Source organism: Gossypium raimondii, chromosome 13, assembly GCF_025698545.1.
Source record: "Gossypium raimondii isolate GPD5lz chromosome 13, ASM2569854v1, whole genome shotgun sequence".
Taxonomy (NCBI): Eukaryota; Viridiplantae; Streptophyta; class Magnoliopsida; order Malvales; family Malvaceae; genus Gossypium; species Gossypium raimondii.
In genome coordinates, this window is record NC_068577.1 from 23,793,102 (window position 1) to 23,803,712 (window position 10,611).

Here is a 10,611-nt window from a genome sequence, read left to right on the forward strand (position 1 = left end):
ACATTAATTAATGTCGCATATATGTATAAGAACAAAATAAAAACTAGGCCTTATAATATGGTTGTTACATTTTTAATATGTGCATGTTCAAAATTTACAAAGATGTTATGATTAACAGATAGTCTATGAGATATTTGTGTTGACATTTATTCGATGTATGAAATGTAAGGTTATATGTATTTGAACATGTATTCAGGAAACAAATGCCAATAATGTTAAAGACATATAGTTCAAACATGGTATGCATTGAGCATTTGTAACATGGTTTTGTTGCACATTAGTTAATTCGAATATTAGAGTAATAATGGACATTGACATGCTTAAAATTGTAAAGCATGATTTGCGTATGATTTTTAAGTCGTGAAGCTTGTTTGAGTTTTAGTTGGTTAAATGAACTATATGTATTATAATTATTTGAATGCGTTATGATTTATAAATTGTGTATTAATAAGATTGAAGTACAAAACAAGAAAGGTAGTAAATGTTTGTTTTAATATGTGCTATGTCCAGTAATACCTTATAACCCTAATCCGACGATGGATATGGGTTAGGGTGTTACAGTTTCTTCCATGAAATTTATCATTGGTACCTAAAACCTTCTATTATCTTTTACGTCTTTTCTCTCAAAGGTCTAAAGTCTCACTCAGACATAAACATGCAATAGAAAGACAGAATGACATATATATGGGTTTTAAGATAAATAATCATGAAATAAACTGAATTGTAAATAAAAGATAAAGGCTTACAATGAATACTACGATATTATTTTCCAAAAATCGTTACTCCGACGCTCTGATACTAATTACAAGGAGTGAAAAATGTGGAAGACTACAATTACAGGGAGTGGAGAATGCGGAAGACTATTAGAATTTTACAAAAGTAAAGGAAAACTTTTTATCATCTAAAAAGAAAAGAAAGCTAAGATTACAATGATGCCTTCTCTAGGCTCATTCATCCTCTATTTATAATAAAATTATAAAACTTTATTTATTTTTTTTTGAATCTCGCACAGTTTGTTGATAAGGATCCTGTCCTGGTTTTTTCCATGTTTCATAGATGAATTAATGGTTTCTTCCACATCATTAACTTGCTTTAATGGTTGCTTCCATCATTGCTTGCATCATGGTTGCTTCTATCATTAATTTTTTATTAATTGATAGTTCCACTTTGCAATCTGGATGCCTTGTTTTTCAAGTCACTTTGTCTTTTACAGCTGCCTATTTTGGCTTTATCCTTCTTGAATATTATCTAGATTCATTTCTTCAATGTCATCTAGATGTAGTGAATTTAATGAAAGTCTTGGTGATGAATTCCAAGTCTCCCATGTGCCTCTGATTTCTTCTATAATGTGAGATGGAAAATCTTCGATCTTCATTTCGACTATCTTTTTTAATAACCGCAAAGATTCTTCATCTCTATCATTCTGGATGTTTCCAGTGTCGTATGTCAATATTCTTCTTCCATCAGTCCATAGTTTATAAATTTATTGATGAAGTAAATATTGGGCTTTTGTCAAGTCTATCCCTGTTTGAGTTTGATAATATCTGGGATTGTTGTAACACTTGTCAATATTTTTCTTCGAGTGTTCTCTGTCTTCTTTTACTACCGATAGTCGGGGGCTTCCAATCATCCTTTGAATAATCCATAAGGCTATATCAATAAGGCTACTAATTTCGATATGAAAATAATAGTAAAAATCATCATTGTTAATAGACTTAACGGACGTAGGAAAGCCTTTTAAAAGATAAAAAGAAAAATTTTAAACTATTAGTAAAACCCCATTCAATATTGGTTATATCAAATGGTTCATGATCCAATCTAAATTTTATAGTAGGAAATTTTTCCTCTATATCATTAGTAAAAATATAAGTTTGTAAAAATATTCGAAAGAGTTTTTGAAATTGAGCTTGTTGTTTGCAAATAGCTCCATTTATTTTGTAAAAAATTCTCTTGGTAATATTTGTCTAGCTTTATTATATAAGCATAGTCTAAATACCTTATTCATAATGGGACTATTTTTTCCTTTAATAATAAAATATTAAAATATATCAAGAAAATTGTTTATCTCCTTAATATCTTTATATTCTAATCCAAACTCATCTCAATCTCTATATAAAATAGATTTTAATAATAAATTATCGACTTCATTATCTTTAGTTGTTTTTCAACTAAAATTGTGAAAATTTTGTAAAAATATAGTTTTCCATATCTCATTAATAAAATTATATAAATCTAATGATAAACCTGGATTGTAAAAATCTTTTATTTCTTGAATTTGTTGTTGCTTCAACAAATTTTCTGCTCCCTTTATCATTTCAGCATAACTGGCTTGGAATGCTGAATTAGGATATTGGGACCAAGGTAATTGGCTTACAGTATTTGATGATAAAACTGGTTGTCTTACCATTGAGTATGGCACATAATATCCTTGGTTATAATAAAATGGTGCTTGAATAGTTATATTCACAAATCCTTGATTGGAATTTGCTGTTTACCCTTTGTTGGGTCTTTTATGGACAGTTGCCCATTCACCAGCTTTTTCTAGATGTTTTTTACCTCTATCCATCAAGCTTGCTAAGATAATCAGCAATAATATTATTAGTACCTTTTATATATAAAACTTCGAAATTAAAAATATATAATTCATTATACCATCTAATTCTTCTAGGTACAGTTTCCAAACTTTTACTAGTAAGGAATTGTTTAACTGCCTGGTTATCAGTTTTTATTATAAATTTTTCAGGTGCTAAGTATATAAGAAAATTTTTATTCCCTTTTTATTGCTAATAATTCTTTTCATATATAACATAATTAATTTCATTTGGTTTAAATTTACGAACTATATCCACATATTAATTCTTCATTATTTATTGTTTTATCCTTTAATATACATCCCCAATAGTTTTGTGAGACTTACATTTCCAAAATTAATTTATCACATTGTTTAGGTAAATATACTTTTGGAATATGATTTATTTGATTTTAAGTTTTGTATAATTTCCGAGTTTTTTAGACCGGATAAAAGGTTTATCCTTTTTAATTTTTCATATAACTTACCTATTTTTCAAATAAGTTAGGAAAGAAGTTTCTTTCATAATTAATAATTCCTAAAAATTGTTGAAGTTGCTTTTTATCTTCAATATTTTCAGGAAATTCTTTTATTTTAATATAATATGATCTTGTAATTTAAGACCATCTACAAACAATTTTAATCCTAAAATTCTATTTCTGTTTTTTCTAGCTCTATTTTCTTAGGGCTTAATATGATTCCATGTTTTATAAATTCTTGAGAAAAATATTTAAATGTTTTCTATGTTTTTCTAATGTGTCTAAAAATATCAAAATATAATCTATATAGACTACACAAATTTTTTATATTTATTAAATATAGAATCCATCCATTTTAGAAGATTTGAGGTGCATTACATAATCCAAATGGCATTACTTTCCATTGATAATGTCTATTAGGAGCACTAAAAGCTGTTAAAGGTTTAGATTCTTCGGTTAGCATGATTTGCCAAAATCCGATTTACAATCAAATTTACTAAAATATTTTGCTTGTTTAGCTTGATTAATTAAAACATCATTTCTTGGAATAAAATATCCGTCAAAATAATATTTTAATTTAATTTTTTATAATTAATAATCATTCTATCTTTTCCTCTTTTTTTTTCAGCATGGTTTCTTACCATAAAAGCAAGACTAGAATGTGGATTATTAGTTTTTCTATTAATCATTTTTCTAATAATTCACTAATTTGTATATCAAATTCATCTATATCTTGTTTAGTATAGATCATAGGTTTAACTCTAATAATCTTATTATGATTTTCCAATTTGATTTCACAATATCTAGGATTATTTTATCATAATTTTAATGGTTCTTCACTAAAATTATCTTTTAAATTTTTAACAACCAATGATTTGTTTCTAGTTGTTTAATATGTTCTTTTCTTTGTGGTGTAAAATTTTATCACACACAAATTTATGATTTTCTATTAATGGTATCTCTATAGAAGATTTTTCTCTGATAATATAATAAAATTTTTATCAATAGAAAATGGTAAGTCTTGATATATAAAATTATTTCCTAATAATATATCTCCATGCATTGCAGGAAAACATAATATTTTTGGTATCACAAATCTTACATTGTTTATGTATATAGGTATATTTCTAGCCTTATATTGAATTATGGTTTCATTACCATCTATTCCTATTGCCTTTATAGGATGTTTCGTAGGTTCTCATTTTTCTACAGGAATGACATTCTTTCTGCAACTACTGGTTGTAGCTCCTGTATCTAATAAAACATGTAAAGAATATGTTTTATATTCTCTAAATTGAAATGTAATTTCAATATATGTATAATATTTACTGGATTGGAAATTTGAAAATGTAATTACATCATTTTACCAACTTTCATTTGTTGAATGATTGTTGAAACTTGTATTTCTTCCATTCTAGTGTTTCTAGAATTTCTACTTGGTTCTGTAGGAAAAATAGATGAAATTTTTCAGGTATATGAACAAGTTCTTAATAAAAGAAATTCTATTGTATATTTTAAAATTTTGATAGTCTTGTAACTTATAAATTTTTTGATTATTAGAAAATTTGAAAAATAGGTATATGAACTGTTTTCATTCCTATTGGTGTAGAACTTGAACTTATGTACGTAATTGGTATCGATATTATTTTTGTTTTGTGAGGCGTCTGTTTCCAAAATATAATTTATCACCAGATGACATGTATTCTATAGTATTATAGGTTTAGAAGTACTTGAACTACTTATTTTCTCTATAATCCAGTCTTTTGGTATTGATAGATCTCTTAGATGTAATAATTGTAGTTGTATTTACGTAGTAAATTTATTAGGTTCAAAGAGCTCAATAATTTTATTATTAATCTATTTTATTTCTACTTCTGCAGATTTGTATATTCATTAATAGAAGTCCAACTTATTGCTAGATCTTACGCTAAATCATTAATTTCAAATTTTTGTGCAAATTCTTAAACATAAACACTCTTCTATTAGAGGGTGCGTAATGGATATAAAGTAATTTGATTTAACTTTAAATCCTATTACACGAGTTTGATTGAATTCCTCCAATAAGTACTTTTATTGGATTTTCAAATCTTTTATCTAATAGAACTTCTATTATAGGTATATCATGACCTTTTCTAAATAAAACTCTAACAGTTATCATTATTATTCCTAGATGTATATTTCTTTTAATCCTCTTTATTTTATCCTTAGTAAATAATGAGATTTCAGGATTTACGAAATTTCATCACAGATTTCTTATAACTTCTTTTTTATTTTCTACTGGATTGTTCAAAAAAAAAACAATAAACCTAGATTACAAGAATAAACAAGAAACTATGTTCTCAATATGACAAAGAAACCTCTTCTGTGATAGTTTTTGCTGATCTGATATTTTAAGAAAGAAAGGTTTCAGATTAATTGCTTCCAAGCCCCAATCTTATCACAATGCCTGCTTAGTGAATGATTAAACACAGACATGAGATGAAAACACTAGCTTTCCTTCTCTCTCAGTTCACAAGTTTGGTTTTGCTACATTTTGGTGCAATAAAACTGAACTTGTGCAAATACCCAAAGTACATTGAAAATCAATTGATAGAACAAACTGGACAAAAAAAAAACACAGCCGCTAAAATGAAATGCCCAAACTCTTTACTGAAATGAGAAGAGAATAAAAAAAAAAATATAACAGAAGAGTTAAAGATAAACTCTTGTAATGTTAATGCAACAAATCTTGTATGTCAACTTAATGCTTACATTCCAATATGATTTATCTACCATAAATAAATAAATTAAAAAGATTTGATTATAACCGATATTATGATTTTTCAAGCTGATGTATGTTTTTACTTCGTCCCATCATCTAAAGATGGAGAATATCTGACGCAGGTTGAAATCCTCCGAAGTCGGGACGTTGAAAACTAATGAATACCCGAGGTGAAGAGAGACGGGGATATCATGGGTTTCCAAAGCTTCCCAGAGACCAAGCTACTGATTCAACTCAGTTTTTGCAGTTGTGTTCCCATTCTGTTGTTGGGGCTGTGGAGGTGACTGCTGCTGCATCTGATGAGATATGTTAAGCTGGAACATCTGCTGATTAACAGAAAGCGGCTCGGAAACCATGCCTTTTGAAGGGTCGGAATCACCACCTAGCTGTTGAGTAGCAAGTTTTAATCGTTGGACCTCCGCAGTTAATGCTTCATTTAGAGCTTTCCAAATGCAACACAAAAATGAAGGATAAGACACTCGAGCATAAAATTTCAGGCAATGCAGTTATAGAATGGAGAACTTGGTACAACAAATCATCAGAGTCATCGAAAGGATGAATTAGAACAACATATATGCAAAGAACCAACTCCGCTTAGGAGAAAAGTTATCACAAAGTTCAGTAGGTTTAATGCCATGACCTATATGAGACTTCATGAGTAGCAGGCAGAGGCATATGGCTAATCAATGCAATATGATTTTTGGTGCAATTTAAGCTTCCACCATTGATCTATAATGTAGCTTCAAGACGAAACCAATGATTATCGCACAACTTTCCTAATAGTAGTCTTTTATATTTTATTCCTAGCGTGAAATATAAAAAATACTGCAGCACCTTACTTACCATCTTTGAAACATCATTTCTTCGAAGATGCTAAATATAAGGATGATGGAAAGGGCAAGGAAAATGCACTTGCACCATGAAAAAATGAAATGAAATGGCGCACCATAATCAATTAAAAGTAAAATCCATATGTTTCCTATACAAGATAATAATATTTATTGCAACCTTAAAAGCTTGGCATGGTTTACGAATTTTTTGTTCTCCTAGTTCTGTAAACGTATAAGCAGCATATTTGCAGTATTACCCAAAAAAAATGGCACATAAGATGGGAAGAACAATTAGACACTACCATACAAGGGACATTTTTCCTGAATCGGTTTTAACGCAAGGACAAAATTTTGTAGCATGTGCAGCTGTGAGCATGAAAATGCAAACACGCTAACTAAGAACACAAAACACTCGTTAAAAGCATGTTAAACAAACAGCTAATAATTGCTCAACACATCCAATCAGTCAACCATAATTGCATGCTTTACAATTCAAAAGTCTTAATACTTTGTCCAAAAAAGAAAGGTACAGTTTTAAGGAAATGGAAATCGAATCATACCATCACGGAGTTGTGCTTGTTGCTCCATGGCTTGAAGACGAAACTTCAACTCATTGTTCTGATTTGTAAGCCCAACAGAATCTCTCTACATAAATTTAAAGTTGATGATGAGAAATAAGAAAACTAAAACTAGAAAATATTGCTATAACATGCCACACTCTAAATCCTCAACCTGTAAAAGTGTTAGCTGAGCAGACAATGTGGTAGCTTCAGTCTGCAGAGTCTGAACCTTGTGTTCCAACTCTGAAATGTACCGCATCTTCCGTTCTTTGGAACGAGCAGCAGACTGACGATTGGCCAAAATCCTTCAAAAGCCAAACAAAATATGTTTAAGTGAAATGCTTTTGTTATCAAGCAATAGACTTGAACAATAGGATACCTCTTTGCGCGCTTTGGATCAGTCATTGCAATCTCAGCAAGCTTCTCATTTGCCATAATTTTCTTCAATTCAGCCTCGGTGAACTCACCATTTCCAAACTCCAAACTAAAGGCAGCCGAATTCCCGTCGATTGAATTCCTAGGTGAGAGTTGTCCGAGCCGATTCCCCGGTGAAGGTGGTAACTTTGGAGATTCATCACCAAAGTTCAACTTCCCTATAAAACTATCCATTGAAACACTTCTATAATGTCTACCGCTCGGAGCAATGCCTGCTCCTGCGGCCCTTTTGTTCCCTTCCCTCTTCTCGGTCGAATTCATTCCGCCACGCGAACTGTTCCCGCTTTCATTCACACTGCTTTCAGCTTCGTTATCACTGCTATCAACACCATTCGTCTTCGTTCCACTTGCTCTGCTATCCAAATCTTCATGATTCTCATTACCATTATTGTTCTTACCGTCGCAAGGATTCAACGCATCCATGTTATCCAAATTCATATAAGCCGAAAACAAATCATCGACAACTTCCCCTTCTGATTTCCTCTCACCCATTCCTTCACCGTTGCCATCACTGGTTTCCTTTTTCACCAACTGAGCTGGCTTACTAGAACCCCTTAAAGGAATAAGAGGCGGCGAAAATTGCATTATCGTATTAAACCCAAACGGAATATCACTACTGGAGCGCCTATGCGATTTTCGCGGCGGCAAGCTTTCCCCAAGCCGTGGAGAATTCGCCTTTGAAAAAGGCGACGGTGGCAACAAAGAATGTGAAGCAGCTGCATCCCTTTCATCCATCGACACATCGGTGGAAACTTGGTCTGAGACTGCCATGGATGAAGAATCACGAAACGGGGAAGGGCTTAAAGGGGGCAATGAATCGAGTGAAAAGAAGGATGAAGGCTGAGACAAAGACCGCGAATGAGTTGGTCCCGAGTTAAAACTCTGAGAACCCATTTGCTGGTTTGAAGGGCGGGACATGGGGATCTGCGAATAAGGTGAAATGGGTGGGATCTGGTTGGGGTGTGAAGGAGGGATACCAACTCTTTTGTTAGTAGCACCATCACCAGTACCAGCAGCAGCACCGCCGTTAAAGTTTTGGCCAAAATGAGAGAAATGTCTAGCAGCTCCTCTGATTTGATTAGGATTCAACTGAGGTATCTCAAGATGATTCATCGATAAAGGTTGCTTAGGGATTGAAGATGATGATGTTCCAAATGAAGATTGAATCCTTTGCATCACATCAGTGTTACCTTCTTCACCATCACCCATAATTTCTTCTTTTCTTTCTTACAAACAATGATGACACAAAAACTCAAAAAGATGAAAACTTTGGACAAGTAAAAGCTTAACCCAGTTCACTCCAAAACAGAAAAACAACAACAATATGAGCAAATCAAACTCACCAGAACCTGCAAAAAAAGAAAATGTGAGATAGAGAGAATTTGACAGTAGAAACAAAAAAAAAAAGGGGGGGGGTAAAGATACAGTGGAATCCGCAGAATTTAGAACAATGAATATAAAAGTAATGTCTTAAGTACCTTGTAATTATAGGTCAAAGCAAGGGGAAAGAAATGAGCAAAAAAACAAAGAAGCAAAAACAATGGCCGTCCGGCGTAATTTAGCAAAAAAACAAATGGGGCAGCGGAGGTGCAAGTTAGCAAGGTGGCAACACCACCAAAATCTCCGCCGAATTTAGCGGCAGGCGCTTTCTCTCTCTTAATTTCACAGTGGAAAAAAAGGATTTAAAATATTAGAAAATTTGGGTTTGGGTTTCTCGGTCTAGAAACCTTGATAAAGGGAAAAAAAAAGGAAATCTTTTCTTGTGAATTTTAATTTAATTTGTGGGGGTTTCGATGAAGGGGACACGGATTTCATGACATGCACGTAATCGACGCGTGAAATTAAAGAAGAAAAAGGAATTTCATTTGAATTTGCATTTGGGGGGGTTTGCATTTCAATTTCATTCCGACCTCTATATCCGCAGCTTATTTAGCAATCATATTTTATTTTTCCACTTTTACTATGTGTTTCAATGGAATATATTCCAATCGAATGTGATTCATTAAATTATTAATTTAACATTTTCACATTTTGATGAAATATGTTGCATCAATATATTTTGTAAATGCAGGTACTATTCAGATTTTTTAAAAAATTCAGCGTCTTTTCAATTATTTACTACATTGTTGTTAAAGGTCTGATAAGTGCCCTACAATTATTAAGTAAAATGTTAAAAAAAACACACATAAATATCTTTTAAAATTACCTATACATTATCATATCCTAAAAGTAAATAGTATTAATCTTTATTCATAATTGTATATAAATTGAAATCATCTTAATGCTAATGAAAAATATATTTTAAAATTATTATAAAATATTTACTTACTTTTAAACAATAAATTAAAACCATAGAGATAGAGAACAGAAGTCAGAAGAACATGCAACAATTATGTTTTCATTATGAATAAGTTGAATAAAAAAATGTTAATTTTGTCGCACCAACTCTTTTGTACTTTCTATTAAATCCATTACTCTTAATAATAATTTTTTTATATTTTTAAAAATATTTAAAGTTAACAAAATATTATATTTTTCAATATTATTACACATACATATTTAATTATATATATCTAATCATATAATAAATTATTTAATATTTCAATTTTATTTTAATATTATTTAAAATTATTATTAAATAATATTTTAATAATAAATATTTTGTAGTATAAAGCTTAAAATATGATATAAGTCTATATACTCTTTACAAATTTGGAATTTAGTCCTCTACCTTGTTAAATCTTTTTGGCAACTTTGTTGATGTCATATTTTAAATAATAAATACTCGGTATTCATGTAACTAAAAATGACAACATGAATTTAACAAAATATTTTTAATAATGCTAACAATTGAACTTGAATTTTGATATCTAAAAGTAGGACTAACCCAAAAATAAAAGTACATGGACTAAATTTCAAATTCTGAAGAGTACAAGGACTTATGACATATTTTAACCTAGTATAAGAATATGAATAT

At 30.6% G+C, this 10,611-nt stretch overlaps 1 protein-coding gene across 1 annotated transcript; it reads right to left on the reverse strand.

Annotated features, from left to right (window-relative positions):
- Positions 1–5,672: 5,672 nt before the first annotated feature.
- On the reverse strand, positions 5,673–9,418 carry LOC105766783 (bZIP transcription factor 29). The gene is made up of 5 exons (XM_012586356.2): positions 9,113–9,418; positions 7,579–8,983; positions 7,372–7,504; positions 7,200–7,284; positions 5,673–6,251 (listed from the first exon to the last, which is right to left on the reverse strand). Exons 2-5 carry the CDS (start codon positions 8,841–8,843, stop codon positions 6,031–6,033), a joined length of 1,704 nt encoding a protein of 567 aa, XP_012441810.1. The 5' UTR covers positions 8,844–8,983; positions 9,113–9,418; the 3' UTR covers positions 5,673–6,030.
- Between the last annotated feature and the right edge of the window lie 1,193 nt (positions 9,419–10,611).

Excerpts from the sequence above, each read along its gene's own strand:
- LOC105766783 (XM_012586356.2), bottom strand. The coding sequence starts at position 8,843 with ATGGGTGATGGTGAAGAAGGTAACACTGATGTGATGCAAAGGATTCAA. Across the intron at positions 7,505-7,578 it reads GATCCAAAGCGCGCAAAGAG|GATTTTGGCCAATCGTCAGT; the intron begins GTATCCTATTGT and ends TGGCTTTTGAAG. Across the intron at positions 7,285-7,371 it reads CTCAGCTAACACTTTTACAG|AGAGATTCTGTTGGGCTTAC; the intron begins GTTGAGGATTTA and ends AAATTTATGTAG.